Below are 20,078 nucleotides of genomic sequence, written 5' to 3'. Positions count from 1 at the left end.
CTGAAGAGCAAATTTCATCAGGGGCTAATAAAACCTTCTAACAGTGACTGCATGTTGGTTAATAGGCATGCCCTATTTGGAGCAAGAGATCCAAGTTCAAATTCTCCTCAGCAAGAAAAATAATTGACCTAAGTCTGGAAAACTTGAGTTGAATGAGATCATGTAAACATGATCAGTGATCACAGCCACATGTTGCCCACTCAGACCTTATTCCACAGACAGATTTCTGAACACGTAATTTGTTCCGGCATCAACAGAGCTGAGCTGTTTGGCACAGAAGCTGCCAAACTTCTAGGCATACAATAAACTTTACTTATAAAATCTCAATTGCCCACATTCTTCAAGCATTTTCATGGTAGCTAAATAAAGGCTCCAAGATTCTAAATTAGAGTTTTAATGAGATTCTCAACGCCATGTCCCTCTGTGGACACGGACTGATTGAATTCAAATAGGCACCACACAGACATTCATGAAATTTATCTTTTGTTCTCAAAAATCTACCCCTACAGTAGTTTAGTGGAAGAAAAAGATGGTACTTTCAGGAAGTTCAAAGGATAGTGTTTACTACTCACAAATCAAGACTAGCTAGTAAGCTAAGAAACTGAGGGGTTTGGAGGGTTGGAGGCCACAGGCAGTACTAACTTTTCAGTTGAAGTGGATGGGGTCATTAATTCAAGCTCCAGACAACTCCTGAGTTTTCCGTTGATGGTTCTTCAGAAGTGGATGGAGAACTCTGACATCCCACCCCTCCCCTACATGGAGGGTTAGACATCTACAGAGAAATATGCACTTGCACACTATGTCACAAGGCTTGAGCAAAAGCATATATGTGATCATTCAAGAAAAATCAAGCATCAGGGGACACTTGCAATTTAGTCACACCATGAGAACATAACCAGTAAGGTGATGGGAACGTACATCAGGTCACATGCATATGGCTATGTAAGACCCCACAAATTAGTCACCTGCCAGATGATCTCTAAGTATCATTTTCAGAGGCCACTCTAGTTCAATCCACTGTGTTCAATCTACTGGAAAAACAAACATCATTTATCTAGGATGGGTGATTTCACATTCACTAAATGTAAGGAAAGAATGATAACAAGTTATAGCCACTAATTATGCTAGAGATTATACATCTCATGTATGACCAGTGGAATTTGATTCCTGTTTTATTTGCTCTTCTGTACACATTTATACTAGCACAGTGCCTATGATTCAGAAAAACGCATCTAATCAAATGTACTTAAATACGTTTCATCAGCTTTCAACATCAAGTTTCAGACATGCTTACAGTTACTTAAAACTTTAGCACTTTCCTCAGTAGGAAAATACTAACACATGATGTTACTCTCAGAGTTAACAGGACTCTTGCCATTAAGTTCTAGGGACGATGCCTCAGCCCATAGTCCTACAGACAGTTTTCCGCATTCAGCATTACTTCCTTAAAACAGTCAAAACTTGTTTACTGAAAAGTAGGATCCCCATTTTTACACTTTCTACAGCATATTTCTTTATGGCAATACACAACATCAGAACTTTTTCTCCTAAAAATCAGTAGCCAACCAGGCTCTAGACTTGCATAAGCTTCCCAAAATTGAACCTGTAACTTATTTCACAATTATAGCAAAAATAATTGTTGAATTTAGGTTATTAAATACATTGCAAAATAATAACAGCGATTATATTTTTTACTCACGTACGTCATTTTCATCCATCAATCGCACACATTTAAGGACTGTCAGGTGTCAGAAAATACTAATAATTACAGTTAATTAGACTTTTATTGGAAAATGCCTGACATTATTATTGCAAGAGAGCCATGTCTTGTCAAGAGTCACATGTAACTAATCTAAACCACAAAAATTAAAAAGTTACAATTATCAATTTACCTTGGGTAAAGCCCCCTGATGTTTCTACATATGTGGGCAACTTTATCCTCCTCAGGATAGACAGTGGGGCCACCAAGATAAATAAAGCTGTACAGCTATGTACATTGACAGGATCAGGACATCAGAAGTATAATAATTGAACCCAATTCTTATTTCACACAAGCTTTATAACTGGTTGCCCTTGCAACTCTGAATTATACTTACAAATTAGCTTAACACTAACCAAAATTTTCTAAAATGCATATACGTTCTAAAAGATCATTTTTTCCTAAAGAAAAAATCTCTTCTTAATGAAGAAATACAGAAGTAACAAGAAAAGCGTTAAATACTGAACACTCACTTTCCAGTATATTTGCATACTGTGTTTATGAGGGAGACTTGATGAAGTCATTAACAGGAAGTACACAAGAACGCTCTTTCACCAAAGACACTGGACATACTGCTGATACATCTGAGAACAAGAAATGAGATAGGAGATTCCCACAGAAAATAAAGTTTCTGCTGTTAAGTAGGATATTATCTACTTTCATATATAACATACATTTTTCATTTGCATTAAAGACAAGCTAACTCACTGACAGATACAGGCAATGGAAGGATTAGGAAGTGCACAGGGATAAGAGCTTCTGTAAGTAATGAGAAGACTGCTCATAAAAATGTCTTAAATATATTTGTTATTGTTGTTTTCTCAACAATGCAAGGTGATTACATAAATCATCATGTAAAGAAAAACTACTTTTTATGAAATTAAAGATAGCTAATGCTAAATTAAACAGTAAACCTGCTCTTTTTTGTTTTGTTTCTTCTCTGCTTGATGTTACAACATTCTGTGAAGGCTTACAGTAAAAACCATCCACATATTTTTCCTGTCATGTGAACCATGTTTGGCTTTTAATAAGCTTCCTGAACGTATTTTTCTAATTCTCTTAAGGAAATCCCTTACAAATTGTTTCATTCTTAACTTGGTTCCAGCCTTAAGTTTTTATTAACAAAGTACTATTTATTGTGGGGGGGAAAGCGGACATGAAACCAACACAATCATGACATAAACAAAGTATATGCATTGAGCACACTTTGAGAGATCAATTTTGTATTTGTAGGTATTAACCTGAAAATGTTTTCCTTCTTTTCAATTTAAAGTGTTAATCCACAGGCTGTGTACAGCTTACTGTTTTTAATAACTAAATTAGCATTGAAGACAGAGCTTGCACTGTACAGGGAAAACACTGAGATTTAGTGATGAGAAGTCAAGAAGCAGCAACTAATTTCTACAGTGTAGTTCAAGTGGTAATAAGCATGATGCTAACTGAAAATCCACATAAAGAGAAAACTACCTCCACAGATTCCCAAGAAAAAAAACAAGTTAGCCTCAAAGATCTAATACTGTTTAATATATACAACATGCTGGAGTGGCTGGGGAGCAAATATTTTCATGATAACAAATAGAGAAAGCTTGGGATGCAGCACAATTCAAAGGACATAAACAGATGCATAAAACAGATTAGTCAAACACTTATTAACATGTTCCTCTCTTTTCTGTGATCAGCTCTTCCCTTAAATGATCTCTATTTCCAGTTTCTCTATAGGCTAGTGACTCTCCCTTTCTCAGCTACTGGAACCTTGTTTTCTAACTGGGGTGTTGTGGGGTTTTTGTTTTGTTTTCTTTAAAAAAAATAAAAGTAATATTTAATGGAGTGCACATACACTTGAGATTCCCCTAACAAGGATTACATGTGTCACTTCTCCCATTTCAATCAAAAACAAAAGAATATTTAAATTTATTTTTAGTAGCTTGATTGTCAGAGATTAACAGAAACCTCAGACAAAAATAAACCAACCAACCAAAAAAAAAAAAAAACACCACAAAACAAAAATCTTCAACTAAGATGATCTTTTATACTTAGAATTGTAACAAAGCTATTACACGCCCATTGCACCTTTCACATATTTCTGGGCAGTTGTTTTTTTCAGAAGCAAGATGTATGGTTTTGGGCAACAGACATGGCACGATGAGATTCCATTTCTAAATAGCAACTAAAGCTTCATTTAGAACAAACAGAAGATAGACTTTATGACTAAGGAGTTAACAGCCCAGCTGTTGAACAACCATAGCTAATTCAGCAGTGGCATCCTAAACCCGTAAAAAGACAGCTTTAGTGTTTCCTCTGTAACTAAAGGAGAAATTACTAAGATTCTGTTAGATGTCATTGCTGGCTTTGTTTTGATTTCAAAATCTGTGCACAGCAGTGAATCTGACAAAACAAAAACAAACAAACGAAAAAAACCCACAACAAATTTAGTTAAAGAAATTGATATTCAAAATGCACAAATAAAATTAATTCCTGGAAACAACAGAATCTCTGAAGGTGAACAGAAGGGTGCGGAAGGGTGGGAGAGGGTGAAAAAAACAGGCTAGGGAAGGGAAAGAGTTGTATATTCAACTACATTATCCAACAATTTCACTTCTAGGACCAGGCTCCAGATTGCCCACCTGCCTCTACTATTTCATTCCTTTCAGCTCTTCTGAAGCAAAATAACAGTTCATTGGAAACTAAATCTGTTGGAAACTGCGGATTAATTTTAGGGTTCACTCTGATGACATTATAGGTGACAACTAGCTGGTTTCAACTGCCTCCACCACTTGATCACTTCAGCTTAACATCACCTTACTTCTCAGAGATCTTCATGTCACACTTGAGAGAGGATGCTGTATCACCGAAACTACAATAGCCTATAATCAAACTAATCAACCCAATTCAGACACTTCAGGCAAAAGAACACTACAAAAAAAACCTTGTATCTTAGGGCCAAAAGGCAAGACAGAGGAGACCTGAAAAAAAATGTTATGAAGCATTAAGACATCAGTTTCTGCAAGTGATGGCTAGCCCTGCCACTAAGAACAAAAGCCATTTTGTATGATGTAATTTGGAAACCCACTTTTCAAAGAGGACAAGTTTAATGTCTCAGTGTCTACAAAGCTCCTCTCCCCTTCTCATCTCTGCATTGATGCATCCAAAAAGCTGAAGGCCATGAACAAATTAGGTCAAAGAAACTCAAATGACTTAGGGACGCTGATAAATTCATAAAAATCATTCTATGAACACTAGACTATTCCAAAAGAAAGACACAGCAAGAAAATACATCTTTCTACCACATCTCTCTGACAACTGCTGTCAGAAGACCCCAGGGTGAATGAAAGCCAAAGCATTCAACCTTCTAGAAACTACAAAGGGGTCTGGAAGCAGAAATCACAGCTCTGCATTTCTTAGTAGGAACACCTTCAGTACTCTTGACCATCTAGCTAGAAGGTCTTACTTTTACCTTTAAAGTACACAATATGTTTTTCTGAACCCTGCAAGGATCCTTTGGAAATATATTTACTTTTTTTTTTTTTTTATTGTTTTAAAATCCAATTGTTCCTAGGCAGCTGCATCTGGGACCTGATACCAGATCACAATGACCTTTCTTTAAAAAGGGACAGAAAAGTTATTTAATATGTTAGGGGATAAAAAGGGAAGGAGGTAGACACACTCCTTTGAACTTCTGCTGGCTTCAGAGAAAATGACAAGACTCAGAGATATCCTCATTTTCTGCTTTGGTTCAATTTGCTGAGAATAATTACATTGTCTTCCCTAGAGTAATTTTGGAGGCAAATGGAAGAAAGGTAACTCTTCTTTAAAAAAGGAAGCATTTAGAGTCTTGATTATGTAAATGCCATTGAAGCAGTTTTCTAACATTCTCCCCTTTCTCTACAAAGTAAAACATTTTCAAGTTGAAAGCGCAGGAACATCAATGTAAGCTACTCAAGCTACAGGTCACCTACAGCTTTTGGGACACGCTACCTGTGCTAAACTCTAGACCCATGTCACAATATGTGCAACTTGAGCTTTTTATAGGCATGGTAACATTCTTTTAATGACAACGTATTCATATTTCTCCCTTAATTCATTGCCCTCTACTAATAAACTTGTGACACATCAGCTCTTAAGTGGAATAATATATTAAAACAAACAAACCAAAACAAACATCACCAAAGAAAAATAAATAAATCCAAGAATACCAAATTAAAAAAAAATACACATAATTTCCACAAATGTAATATTTCACAAAGTCAAGAGATAAAAGTTTGAAAAAAGAAGGGACAGATACAACTTGCAGTCAGGCACAATAAGCAGCACATGACAAAGTTCGGAAAGAAAAGCTTATACCTCCCTTTCTACCTCACCAAAACAAAACGTACAAATAGCTATAATCCCCTCCCCATTTGAGAGCAAATAAGGCAACTGTTGATGCACACAGTATTATAAAATGTTTAACAGTAAAACGCACCCATTTGGCTTTCCCTAGAAACCTGAAATTTCAGATTTGCCCAATCATATATGTAATTTTTCAGTCCAGTTGTATGAAGAGATGCTTTCCACCTTCTGAAATATCACTCTATTGCTCAGATTGAATAAATTTAATTCTCTCCTTCCCCACCCCCAGCTAACACAAAACAGACGGAAAATACATTACACTGGAAGTTCTCAAAGAATTATTTTCTAGTTCAAATACCAATCACTGATCTCAGAGTGCTCCTTAGATACACAACTATCAGCTGAACTCCACTGTGAGAAAAAGAATCAAAGTTACATATACTGGGAGTTCACTACAGTTACTGAGAACTCTATTGGGTTTCTGTGGTTGGTTTGGGTTTGTTGGGGTCTTTTGGGTTTGTTTTTGTTTTTTGTTGGAACAGATGCAATACACAGGTCTTGGAAGAATTGAATGTTTCTAAGTACCTTTGCTAGGCACCTTTCAGGACAATCCTTTCAAACGTACAACTTCCACACCTAAGCCTAGTGTTACATATCAGCAGGCATAAGATCAGCACTGAGGAGATAGTGTCTCTGCACATAAGCAAAAGAACCTGCAATTCAAAGTTCAGAGGCTCATCTAGTTTTCTCATGTTTGTTTCACCCAGCTTTCAGATTTTGCTTTAAATGACAATTACAAGTTCTCTGGAATTTGGCTCTTATGTACATGTATTATCATGATAAATAATTGAGATGGAAAAGACTCCTTGGCATATCTATATTGAGAAGTAATCAATGTGCACCGGGGAAAAGAAAATAAAAATAACACAGTTTGAAAGCTCGAGCACTAAAGAAGAGACACACAGGAGCTCATTTTCCAGGTTATGTGTTTTACCGCTCATGACTCTTTTCCTCCTTATCCTTCCCTAGCATCACGAGTTACTTACTATGGTCATGCAACAACAAAGAAAAAGATTAAAAAAAAAAAATCTTCTGGCAGCACATCCAGTGCAGAGTTGCATATAAATCAAAATTCAATTGTTTTAGTATCTGAACTCAATAAATTTCACACACAGGAGAGGAGAGAAGCTGTATGCAAAAGGAACACATTCTTCAATCACAGCCAGCCAATCAAGCCAGCAAATCACAAATGAAAATCCCCACTGAGTTACAGGCTGAAGAGCTATTTGGAACTACAATGTGGCCACCTACTCCTACCTTTGCTACAATGCAGCCAGATAAGGTATTATTCTTTACCTTTAAAAGACCTTCCTATTGTGTTAATTCAGCTGAGCTTTAGCAAGCGTGAGAGAGGAATCACAGACTTATGCCTATCCTGACTGAGCACAATGACTTCTGCCATGAGTAGTCCCAAAGAAGTCACGCAGCATGCCAGGTACAAAGTATTTGCAGAAGTGAGCCCTCAGACAGGGCTGTAAAAGCCCTGGGTTAAGGAAGCAAACGCCAACTTGCTTCTGCTTGATCTGTTACACAGCTTGACAGTAACAGATAGCCAGCTGCATTAGTGTCAATGTTCAGGTAAGTTTCTCTCAATATCTGTCACGAAAAACAGACACGGCATCAGTGTGCCAGCTGTATTATTGGTCACTACATAGTTGATCATAGTTAATAACATCCTCAAGCACAGACATGGCTAAGAAGTATCACAGACAGCAATTACTATTGTGCACCACAGTCACCCAGATCGTTCTGACTCGGGGCTGCCGACGGCGCGCATTCAGCAAGTGCCTGCCTCCCACCTTTTCCCTCTCAAATACATTAACTTGCCTCAATACAGAGCCAGAGTTTGTTTTGAAACTCTTAACAGGATCACTGAAAGAAAAGAGGAAAAATACCATAAATGATCTTCTGGACTGTTTCCAGAGTAGCGTATTCTCTTAGTGATTGCTTTGGATGCAAGCCAAAAGCAGGAAGTGTTCTTGCAAATGAGCTCGCTACTATACTCAAGTACAAGTTATCATTTAATTCTTTTGTCAACATTGGCATGGTTAGAAATTAAGAAGCCTGTTTAATAAACAGGTTACTTGCATTTCAGTTACCAAATGCCAGTTTCTTCTCTACCCATCCCCCCCCCCAGGCTCACTCAGCTCCTGTTCCCCCACCCACTTCCCAACATACACTCTCTTCATTTTTAGATACTTCTTCTTTATTGAAACTCAAATGAAATTAGTATATTAATTACACCAACAATGGCTAGGTCTGTGACCAAGGGCAAGTCAACTAAGGAAAAAAGTCAGTCACTAAAAAAAAAAAACCCCAAACAAAAACATTTGAAGGCAACACAGTGCTTGATATTTTTAACAGAGCTTTAACATAGTCTACTGAATGGTTTTGTGAGGGCAGTTTTTCACATTACAATTACTCTTAATGAGATCACCTTCCACAGTGTATAAGCCCTCATCCCTTCCCAACAGAACAATGAAAGATTTGTGCAAGGCTAGAAAGGCCTCAGATCAATTCCACTCCCTTCACCTTGTACCAAATTTCCTCATAAAAACTCGTAAAGAACACAATCATGTTTTTATTTCCTGAGGACAAATTTATTAATAAGGAGACTCATTTATTTTGCTTTAGGGCATCCCTAACCCTCTATAGATTTTGAAGTCTTCATACAGACACCTCAGACCCAGTGACTGCTGCCAGCTTTGTTTATGAATTTTATAGGTTTCTCCTCTTCACAGATCTCTAGATTTTTTTCCAGTTTTAATTTAAAACATTTCTTACCAACAAACGTCTGCATATCTTACTATAAAAAATGATATATAACTCCTTGTATTATCTTACCATAAAAATGATAGACCTGTATCAAATGTACATGAAAATACCTGTCTTCAAACAAACTGCCTATTGTCATGATTTTACTGTAAGCAAAGGCAAAGAAGTCTCCTTTCTCACACACATATAAGTGCCTTATGCATGTAGCCCCAGAGACAGCAATGCTAAAGGTAAGTATAATTCTAAGAATATGGATAACTGAATTAGTCTGAATTAGAAAGTAGAACTCAGTAGTCTCAGAAGTGCTAGTATTTTAAACTAATCATCATGATCCCACAGCAACCCAAAGGTTTAGGTTAGCTTTATGCAAAAATATATTACAGTAAAGAAAACATACTACATTCTCAAGCCTTGATATTCTGTTTGAAAGTTCGATCCTGTGTTTTAATTTTTACACACTCAACACAGACCTCTTTTTATTGTGTGTATTCTTCCCCCAACCGCACCTTGTTCTAAATTTACTACCTCAATTTTAGTTTCATTGTAATTCTGCCACAGATCATGTGAAAGAACGAATTTTTTAACTACTCATATCTAAGATTATTGATACAGTGTTCTGTAATAGGTATGACTTGATCAGCATTACCAAGAGGTACAGGAAAATCACCTTAACTGCTTTAAAATATTAGTTCTGGATCTATATTTATACTTCATACAACTTTAACTCTTCTTGTTTAAATTTAAAAGTGTAGTATGTACCCACTGATGTCTATATCCAGAAGGGCTGCTTTAGATTAGCCAGTGTGAAGTTTACAGACTGAGGATCTTTAAAAGCAGACTGATGACATATTTCTCTTGAAAAAATGTAATACAAATAAGCTGGCAGAACATGACCTATAATGTACATATTACAGCAAGTTGTATGCTTACTTACGTTCACATGTGTCTCCTTTTTGCTGGTATCCTGCCTTGCAGATACATTTTCCAATCGGCACTAACCATTCTCCCTCTGCACTACAGTGCATCTTCGGCGAGTTCTCCGCCTCCTCTTCTGCACTGCTGACACAAGTTCCCCGTACTTCAACTAAAGAGGAAAACTCTGAGCCAGTCACTGTGTCGGGAAAAATAGCTAAGTTCTCAATGATGGACCAGCACTTCTTGTAGTAGACTTTGACAGAGACCAAAGCAATGCAGGCCCCTACATCCTGAAATGCAAGATAGAATCCTTTTTTGGACAAAGGTCCAATTTCTCTCACCTCTGTGTTAAGTTTCATTTTTCTCTCCCCAAGATCACCCTGGGTAAAACTTTCATCTGCTGCAATAGTGTCTATTTTTACATATTGGTTTTCTCGGATATTCCTGCCAGTGTCGTAGTCTGTTTCATAATAATACAAGTTAAAAGTTTCTTTACAAGTCCCCAGAACTCCAGGAAGACTGTTACAATCCCTCAGAGTGAATTTCAGCTCTACAAAAATCCTTTGTGCATTGCTTTTTGCAATCCAGTTAGTCCGAAGCCAGTTGTTTTGGTTTGATTCCATCACCTGGCATACCTGGTATGTTCGTATAGGAGTGTAGTTTTCATCCAGTCCACTAATTTCTTCCCACTAAAACAGTAACAAACAGTTAGTAATACAAAACAAGTATGCTATCAGATGTAACTATCATGCATTTTAAAAGGCTTCACATAACTCAAGTCTCCTTCTTTCTTAAGAGTACAGCTTCATAAAAGGTAAGTTAAAATACTGTTAAGCACAAAAATCTGTATTAACATAGCTGCCCACTCTTCTCTCCATGTTTTTCCCACATATAAATAAATTCTAAAAATCAATGCCATATCAGGAGCACAGTTGCAAAAAAAAAAATGAAAGCCTCAGAAGTTTGTTAAGTGTATCAAGTTCTGATTACACATGAGGCTCTCCCACATTTCTTTAAGGTCATGAAAAGAAATCTAAAGTCAGTGAAGTCTTAGACACTGAAACTGCTTAGCGTTACAGCACATAAAACTTGTGTACATAAAACTTCCAGTGGAACTTTCAGTTGTACAGAAAGCATGGGACCAGGTCCTGAAACTTGCGAGTCAGACGATTTTTTCATTCCTATATGATGCAAGCGAGAGAGAGAAGGCAAGAGAAAACAGACAGAATTAAAAGTCTGAAAAAAAGAAAACATTTTGGTTGTCCTCTTTTTATTCAGTCCACCTTCTGCCCTACTTGCAAACCAAAGAAGGTAAGCAGGAGCTCTTTCCCTCACATTTTGTTCAGTGGCTGCATCCATGTTAGAAGGAGCAAACTTCATTTAGCTGGGAGTTCAAATGAGCCCTGAGATTACAGGCATAATTAAGAACAATCCACAGGACTGAAAGTTCATTGGTTCAAAGCCTGAGTTTTGCAGTTGTTTCCCTCTTTAGGTCACCAACTATGTAACTAACTGGTAAGCCTGTAACAGCCCTGTAGTTTTTAACCGCGTTGAAGAACGTGGGAATTTGCACCTTCACAATGGCAAATCTTCCCCTGGAATCAACCAGGCAGATCTGCCCAGGTGTAACCAAAACAATATCTATCTGTCACCTTTTTTTCACGTTTCTTGTATCATTTAGTTTACTGCTGAAACCACAGCTGCAATAAATTAGGGGAGGTGGTTGAGCTATCCTTACCCTATGATAGAGACAACCATGACCATGACTTCTCTGTATGCACTTAGCCCTTTGGCCCTGTGTCAATAATGCATTTAAGCTTATGCTTAAGATCAATGACAGTACTTATAAGCTTAATGGTAAGCATGTGCTTAAGTGCTTTGTGGGACTAGCATACTCAGCACCTCTTCAGGATGGAGCACCCACTGACATTCCTTACACCAGTAACCAAGCCTGGAAGGCATTGGTTTGGCAGACTAGGAGCCCTACAGTATACAGTATTTTTCAAGCCTATTTGACAGCAAATGAGATCATTTTACTGTTGGTGGACTGCTCCAAGAAAAAGCAGATGTGGCTGAACTGATACTGGAAGTTATCACCACAAAATATATCAAGCTGCAGATGCTGAAATGCACAGAAGTTGTAAATATCAAAGTGCATTTCAAAGACTTATAGTTACTAGAGATGTGGTATGTACGGTATTATAGATGCATATGGTATTAAATGATTTAAATATATTAAATGGTCATGGAGTTAACTGGAATGATTGCTATATGGAACTGTATTAATCTCAAAACAGAAAGTCTATCTTCATAATAGATTTATTAGAGCTGAGTAAGATGTTTTTTCTCCCTTTATATAAGAAGTAGTACAAATAAGGAAATTAAAGGGGGCCCTGGACTGAAGCTTTTGGCTCTGCCATGTTGAAAAACAAAATAAAACAAACCAACAAACAAACAAAAGAAAAAAATACTGAAAAAAAAAAAAAAAGCATGAAGACTAAATTTTTACTGGTTTTTTTACATTCCCCATTTCACATCAGGTAGCACTGAGGTTGGGTTTTGGTTTTTTTAATTGCTTTGGTGGGTTGGTTTGTTTGTTTGTTATTTTGTGTAAGTAGTCCTCCCTCTAAACACCAAGCCAGATTCTGCAATGATATATTCCAGTTAGACGATGTATCGTATCTTTGAATTGAAAGTAACTCTAACACAACACAAAACAGAACCTGACTCCTCAGATTTTTTTGTGGACTGCTCCATCAAAACAAACCAACAAGCCTCCAAAACAGAAACAGAAAGCAAAACAAAGAAAAAAAACAACAAACACATATATTTTACAAAAACAAGCCATTTTTCATAATACAACACAAATAAGCTTTCTTGGGGTCAAAAGCCACTCATGACCACTACATGAGGCTAGGCAGTATCAGAGATATTCTTATGCTAGAACAAATACAAAACTCTAAATTCAGATGAAATGCAGTCCTAACTTTATGTTATCCCCAGCACTAAACATTGAAATCTATTTCTCCATATTTTCCTAAAACCATGGAGTATGATGTCCCTAAAAAAATTAAGGAAATATGACTTATGATTCAATTATGTAATCACCAAGCTATTATTTCTAGTCCATTGGAGGTGTACCTTCTTCTCTGTGGGAAGAAAACAATAACAAAACATCAATACTGCAGGATACGTTTTCACCTATGCCATTTATGGTCACGTTTCACTGAAACATATTTAAAATTATCAGTTCCATGATAGCTTTTACAGCAAGAATATTTAACTTTTCTTTGTCTTCCTGCAAGGGGATAGCAATATACATGCAATTCCATTTGAACGAGTCCTATTCTGTTGGTTTCAATATATGGTATTTTAACTTCTTAGTTATCTTAGCAACGTTTGAGATCATTGTTCAATGTAACATTTACAGCTGAATGGGGCATTTAACGAGTGTCTGGCTGATATATTATGTTCTGTGATGGTGCAGTACTTTCTCTCAAGATCTTCTGTTTATTTCAGTGAAGTTTTTACTGCATAGTAAAAATTTCAGTAATTAAAACTATGAGAAAAAATATTTTCAAAATTACATTATTAAAATGGTACTTTAATGTTGATATACAGGCAAGTATTTCTGAGCATCTTCACACATACAAATCCAGCCATTAGTTTTGATTCACTTTAAATTCCTGTCAGAAATTCGCTTCTAACTCTGAAAGTCACTTATTACTATTTGTTGAATTTGACTCTACTTTCATCTTTCAGTATGCTGACATGTAACATGTTGACATGTCTTTCATTATCTACAGGTTAGCCTAACACAGTTGCCACCAAGCTAACCTTTCAAACACTTCTGGGAAAAGGCTTCAATCAGAGCAAAACGCTAATGCCGAGGTTATTAACCATCATACCCATTGAGCTCACATTATATTCTTTCTGAAGTCTTTAGATTTGTTTCCAGTTTATGCTTGTATTGATTTTATGATCTTGCTTTTAAAGAAAGACACTTTCAGATTTTCATTCTTCTTATTTAAAGGATTTGTTACACTTTTATATCCCCGCTCACACTTCACACTCTCCTGGTTCCAGATTTCTTAATGCGCTGAAGATTAAGGGCCTGATCACTCAAGACCTTGTTCATGCAAGGAGTCACAATGGATTCAACAAGACTGCTTCCATGAGTGAGAACTGTCCATATAATTTAGGATTTGTCAGAGTAAGCTAAGGTTGGACTGAGCCAAGGTAGGACAATATATCCATTGTATCTTTCTGAAAGTGTTCTTTCTCCAGGCTTGAGGAAGAAGGGGTTTTATAGAATTTTTAATTCAGCCTGAAAGCAGCGTTTCTCAACTTTATATATATCATAAACAAGACTATACACCGATGCTTCTAAACTTGTCATTTTTTATAATGATGTAATTTGCAATGATACATTTCATGCAGTACCATGAAATTAATTTGTAAGCAAGCTGGAGGTAGCCTTAACCGCATAACTTGTGCCTAGTTAAGGTACCGAGTTCCTCAAAACTTGTGGATGTTTCAAGTGTGGAATGCCATTTCAAACACATCCACAGTATAATGTTTATATTTTAGAGAACTTCAGTCTCTGCTATTCAATTACAAAGAAAACATCGTAAACAAATTTATGATCACCCATTATACAGAAAATGAAAAACATATTTTTAGGAAGTTTCCACGCTGAAGTCAATCTGCTGTTTCTATACGAAGAACGAAAAGTGATTTAAAACATTGTGTTACAAATACGTACAGCTTTTCGGTAGAGCATAAAGGATTACACTACAAAACATAAAGCTACTGAGAACATTTAAATGAGTTTCTAAAGAGACTCCTCCTTTTAATTAGCTTGTAGATTTGAACACTGGAACCTGAGGTACGCTTCTTTCCATTCTAAAAATGAAAAGCCGTAAATACACATTATGATTACTGAGATAAATATGAGGGGGAGCTAGTTTAAACCATGTAATTCAATTGCTTTGGTGAAATAACTACTCATCTTCAGGAACTTCATATTTTCCTGCAGTACTTACCCCATTAGGAGGGGAGGAAATCCATTCCAACTCTGTCTGTTGTGCTTTAGAGTCCAGCAGTATTACTAAAAAATAATAAAAAAAAAGGCATTTCCACTGATTGTTAAATATAAGTGGAAAAATATAAAACCGAAGTCTGAATTTTAAAGGTTTTATATTAATATAACTTTTGTACAAAATATTTTTCTTTATAAAAAAATCTGAAACCACAACAACGCATTTACTTTTAAGCAGATGATTAAATGATTACGTACCATCTACATGTAAGCAGATATGCATTAATCTTAACAATTTCATTCCTTAAATCAAAGTGTGTTGTTTCTCACACTGCTCTAAAGTATTACTATAATCAGTCATTAAGATGCATGCTCCCTTCATCTTCTTTGTCATAAGAAGGACATTTCCCATATGTTGGTTATTACAATGAGTTTAAAACACACAAACACACACCAACATTTTAATACTTTTCTAAACTGATTTAGAAAGGACTAGTCTATACCTACCTGGAGCTGCACTACAAAAGCAATGTTGTTTTTTTTTTGAGTTTAAAAGAAAAAAATATATATATGTCCCTTAGGTAATAAAGTAGTAATTCTATAAGCAAATGACAACAAGGAATACAGAAAATAAAAGACTCTGCAATTACCTTGCACTTTGCATACACAAAATACTACAAACAAAATAAAACTAATTTACTTAATGGTAATGGCTTACTAAAATCTTCATGTCATTATACCCCAGTGACACTTCTATGCAAAAAGACATCAGTTGTAGTATTCTCGGCAATTATTTTCAGCTAAATGGAACTCCATCTCCAAAAGTGGTTAATCACAGCCTAATAAACCAACTCTTACCTATTTTACACTACATATTGAAGGTTATATTATTGTTGCTGTATTACATCCGAATACACATTTCTATGTAACTTGAATTTTAGTTGTAGCTATAACCTTCTTTCATAGCATAAGTTTCTGTAAGACTTTCAAATGGTACATATAATAACCTATGATGTCTGAAAAAAAAAGCAAAATAATTTGCTGTAACACTTTCAAAACAGCCAAATCTATAAAGTGATCAACCATACACCTAGTCTTGGTACACTTTGAAAATTCCTTCTCCAAAGCCACACATCTAACCGTGCTTTTATTTGATTAAATAAAAAGAAACATTTCCAATTAAGATCTATTCAGTGTATTTTTAGCTATAAAACCATTTATAACTTTTTATACAGCATTTAAGTACTGATATTTCAGCCTGATTTAAGGGTGTAACTTGAATCAACTTTTGTCAGGTATTTTGAAATAGTTGTAATTCTGGCTTCGGCCCTTTCTCCTAGTAGGATTTAACACAAAATTTCAGTGAATTACTAGAAAGATGAGATGACTATAAGAGTTATTTAAAGGCTCATATAGGACTATCTTGAATGCTACGTGAACACACAAAACAGGAGCTTCCAGGTCAGTACTTCAGTAATAAAGTGGACCTAGCCATTAAGGAAGTTTGATAGTCTCTCTCTAGAAAGATTATCTGCTTATTTCATTAAGCTTGGATTCAAGGGGCTTTACTTTGTAACACTTTCTATAGAAAAGCAGGTGGTGTGTGTGGTGGTTTGTTAAACAAGAACATTTGTAATGGTCCTGGAAAAAAAAAGGTACCACGAAAAATTTAACCACTTCAGCACCAGCACAGCGTCCCATGGCTGCAACTCGTTATTACACTTTGTATCTGGCAGCGATTCTCCATCACGTAGCAACGGGCAGGCACATCTCAGAAAGAAAACACAACAAGCAAACAAACAAACATAGGAAACTGCTCTGCAAAACGAACCGTACCGTTTCCGTGTGGCACCCACAGTTACCACCTGAGAACAGCTTCCCAGGCCGCGGAGCCCCGGGGCCCCCAGGGCTAGTTGCGCCCCACTGCGAAGCGATGCCGCCCTGCTCCGCGCGCCCCGCCCGCAGCCGCGCGCCGTTACGCAGCCCCCCGCGAGGTCCCTCCGCGGGGCAGCGGGACAAAAAGCGAAAGGAGGCGTAAAACCGACGAGGGAAGGGCGGGGCGCGGACGCGGGTAAGGGGCTCCACGCAAACGAGGGGCTGCGCGCAGGCGTCCGCGCCTCCGAGCGGAAGAGCGGGGCTTGGCGGCCGAGCAGAAGCGGAACGCCAGAACAGCGGTCCCCCCAATCCGCACCACCCCAAGCGCGGCAGCCGCCAGGTTCGGAAGCGAGCGCCCGGGACGGCAACCCCGGACGGAGCCCCGAGGTCTCGTAGCCGCGGGGCGAAGGGACCGGACACCTTCCGCCTCATACACACTCTCGCCCCGGGGGGAGCGACCCCAGCGGCCACACGTCTGCGCTCGCCCCGAGGGTCCCATCCGCGGTGCTGGCCGAGGGTTCCGCCGGTAACGCGGTAACCCCCTCGCTTGGAGAGCCAAGCGGACCCTGCCCCTCTCCCCTCAAGCATCCCACTCTGGCTTCTCATCTACGAAAGGGAACTCGGAAAACTTTCCAGACTCACCCCGCCACCCCTCTCACGTCTCCAGCAGGGCCCGGTGGGAAACCACGCGAGCCACCACTGACCCTCCGGTGAGGCTAGGGGTGAAGCTGCAAAGTTACTACTACTTTTTTTTCCTTGTTGTTTTAACTCGGTTTTTCGTCCTCGGCAGTTTTTCTGTACTTGAAGCAAGTAACCGTGATCAATCCCTGTCTGCCGCTCGCCACCTCCTGACCCTCTTTTGGCTAGGCTGATTTTCCCCAAACAGACATACTATGCACGCGCACTGATCTGTATAGATGCTTAGATACATTTCCATACACATATTACCCACACGCATACGAGGCAGGCGGCCGCCGGGAGGCACCGGCGCAGCCCCAATCTCGATGCAGTCTGTCGAGCAGAGCGGGGCAGGCAGCCCGCACGTTCCCTGCCCTCCTCCCTGGCCCTTCTCCTCTCCCCACTCCACGGCCACGCGTTAGTACTCCCCGTGTGGGTCACTGTGTTTTATAGCCCCTCCAAATAAACTTTCGAAATGCTGCAAGGGAAAGGCTCTCTCTTCTTTCCCTTTCTAACCTCGTCATTCTTCTCTTGAGGGCAGAGGACATTTTAATCGAGGGGGTCATTTTAAGCTCCAGTTACAAGCTAGAAAAGGCATTATAATGCATGCCAAAGGTTTGATGAAAAATACTGACGTATACTGCAGAGGGGGAAAACCCCCAGAAAGCATACATATGCAAAGATACCAAAAAAGCCCCTGGCTTCCCCTTCCCTGTCGTCGTCTTACACACACACACACCCCTGAAGATGGAGATGGACCTTCGCCTTTGGCTGTCAAACGCGAGCAGGGCGCTCCTTTAAATAATTTCAGATTTTCTCACGGAGAAAAAAAGATTCCCAGATGGACTTTGTGAATTGATTTTATACACCTCCATCAGTCTCTGACAGAAAGCTGCCTGATTTATCTCTGTACGCGGAAGAAACAATGTCCGAGGTTCGCCTTAACACAGATACCAGTGTTGGATTGATGGGAATCGGAAAGGAAAGCCCCGTTGTGATACGCAGATGGTGTAAAACATCCAATGCCTAAACCTCTCCAGCGATGCCGGGAGAGAGCACACACGTTGCAGGCACAGGACGCCAGACTGTACGTACCCTCTTTAAACATATGCCCAGTCTGCATGGCTGGAAGGTTCAAATCTGCACCCCGTTACTCCTTCCTACGGCGTGTGCACAGCCCCGCGGGGCCAGAGCGCTGCAGGCCCCCGGTGGGCAGCCGCGAGGAGCTGCCCCGCAGCCTGAGCCTCTCGCCGTGCCCACGGAACGTCCCGAGCCTCAAAACTCGGCCCTCAGCCCCTGCAGCCCCCAACCAGATAGCAGCGAGGTAACCCGCCTTCCCTGCACTTCATCGGGAAGATTACAGCTGCTATATGAAAGTGGGGCTGCCCTGCACAGATCCCCAGGCCAGGGGCTCTCCCCCTAGCCCCAAGCCTTTTCATCATGTGCAAATGCCTCAGAGAGCTCATTCCTGAGAGCGAAGGCAGTTGTCCCGATCTTTCTCACATACACAGCACATCCCCACTGGTTGCCTTGCTCTTTCCTCCCTCCCGCCTCAACCAAAAAAAAAAAAAAAAAAAAAAAAAAAAAAAAAGCCTTTTTCTGTTTTTGTAAAGGGGGGGCTGACAAGCAGCTCGCAGCGGCAGGCAGATCCTCCGCTAAGCCACCACACAGACTTCGTGAGCAAAAGCAATAAATAAGCCCAAACTTTTGTTTCCCGCATCACCTTACCTTCTTTTGCAGCCTGTGCCTCCCCCGTGTGTGCAAAGCGGAACAGCCAGACGGAGCACAAAATAATCCAGGAAGGGACCCTACTTTGGAAAACCATGGTGCAGGAGCGGGGTGATATTTCTAGCTATGTATTTCTAGACACTGCCACTGCCGCCGCTTGCTGGGTGCTAGAGGACGGCGGAGAAATTGTTGTGCTAGTCTCTGGCTCGGCGCTCCCTCCCTCCCGGCTGCCTTTCTCTTTCTCCTCCTCTTTCCTTCGCCGCCGCCTCCTTTCCCTCCTCCTCCGCGCTGCTACTCGGCTCCCGCACCGGGCCGGCCGCCCGCCAGCCCCGACTGCAGCCGAACCGCCCGCCCCGCGCTCCGATAATATCAATTAGGGCGAGGGGGCGGGACCGCAGCGCTGAGCTGCCCGTCCCTCAACCTGACTGACAGCCACCGACGGCCAAACAGCAGCGATCTTCGGCGCCCGGCGGGCCGAACTGGCGCCTGAGTCGCCGGGGCCGGGGGGGGCGGGATCGGCGGTGCCACCCAATGAGCTTTCGGCGGTGTCGGGTTGCTGCCGGAGCCGGGGAACCGCGGGTTGTGCGCGGGGTATCGGCGCCGGGACGGAGGGGTTGAGCTGGACGTACTGTCCGGACGGCAGTTCGTGCTATGCTCCGGGCTTGGAACCGCCCGCCTGCCCGCCCGCCCTTCCTCTTGTCCTCCGAGCGAGTGAGGCGGCCGCCCCCAGGGTTCTGTGTGTTCTCCCCGTGCCACAGCTGCCAGGGCGAGGAGTAGGAAAAGGACCCGGCTCCAATCCGGATCGCTGTCGGCGGCGGGTTCTGGCGCTGCCCCCGGCGCGCTGTCTGCCCTTGGCACGGCCGAAAGAGCACCTGGGCTGCTGCCGGCGAAAGGGAAACTTCGGCAGGAGCTGCGGGA

The 20,078-nt window shown here is 40.2% G+C and overlaps 1 protein-coding gene across 6 annotated transcripts in view; it reads right to left on the bottom strand.

The window, feature by feature from the left end:
• Positions 1-19,556, bottom strand: part of EPHA7 (EPH receptor A7) — a 167,766-nt gene extending 148,210 nt beyond the window's left edge. For 5 of the 6 annotated variants that reach the window (XM_065681215.1, XM_065681212.1, XM_065681210.1 and 2 more), the window contains exons 1-3: positions 19,161-19,556; positions 14,884-14,948; positions 9,858-10,527 (exon numbers count right to left, since the gene is read on the bottom strand). In XM_065681215.1, the coding sequence (XP_065537287.1) occupies positions 9,858-10,527; positions 14,884-14,948; positions 19,161-19,257 (832 nt within the window). In that variant the 5' untranslated portion in view covers positions 19,258-19,556. The remainder of the gene's footprint in view (positions 1-9,857; positions 10,528-14,883; positions 14,949-19,160) is intronic. The other variant, XM_065681213.1, reaches the window with a different exon arrangement.
• Positions 19,557-20,078: the final 522 nt, after the last annotated feature.

Source organism: Lathamus discolor, chromosome 5 (genome assembly GCF_037157495.1).
Source record: "Lathamus discolor isolate bLatDis1 chromosome 5, bLatDis1.hap1, whole genome shotgun sequence".
NCBI lineage: Eukaryota > Metazoa > Chordata > Aves > Psittaciformes > Psittacidae > Lathamus > Lathamus discolor.
The sequence above is the reverse complement of the archived record's forward strand: the minus strand, read 5'-3'. Positions and strand labels throughout refer to the sequence as shown.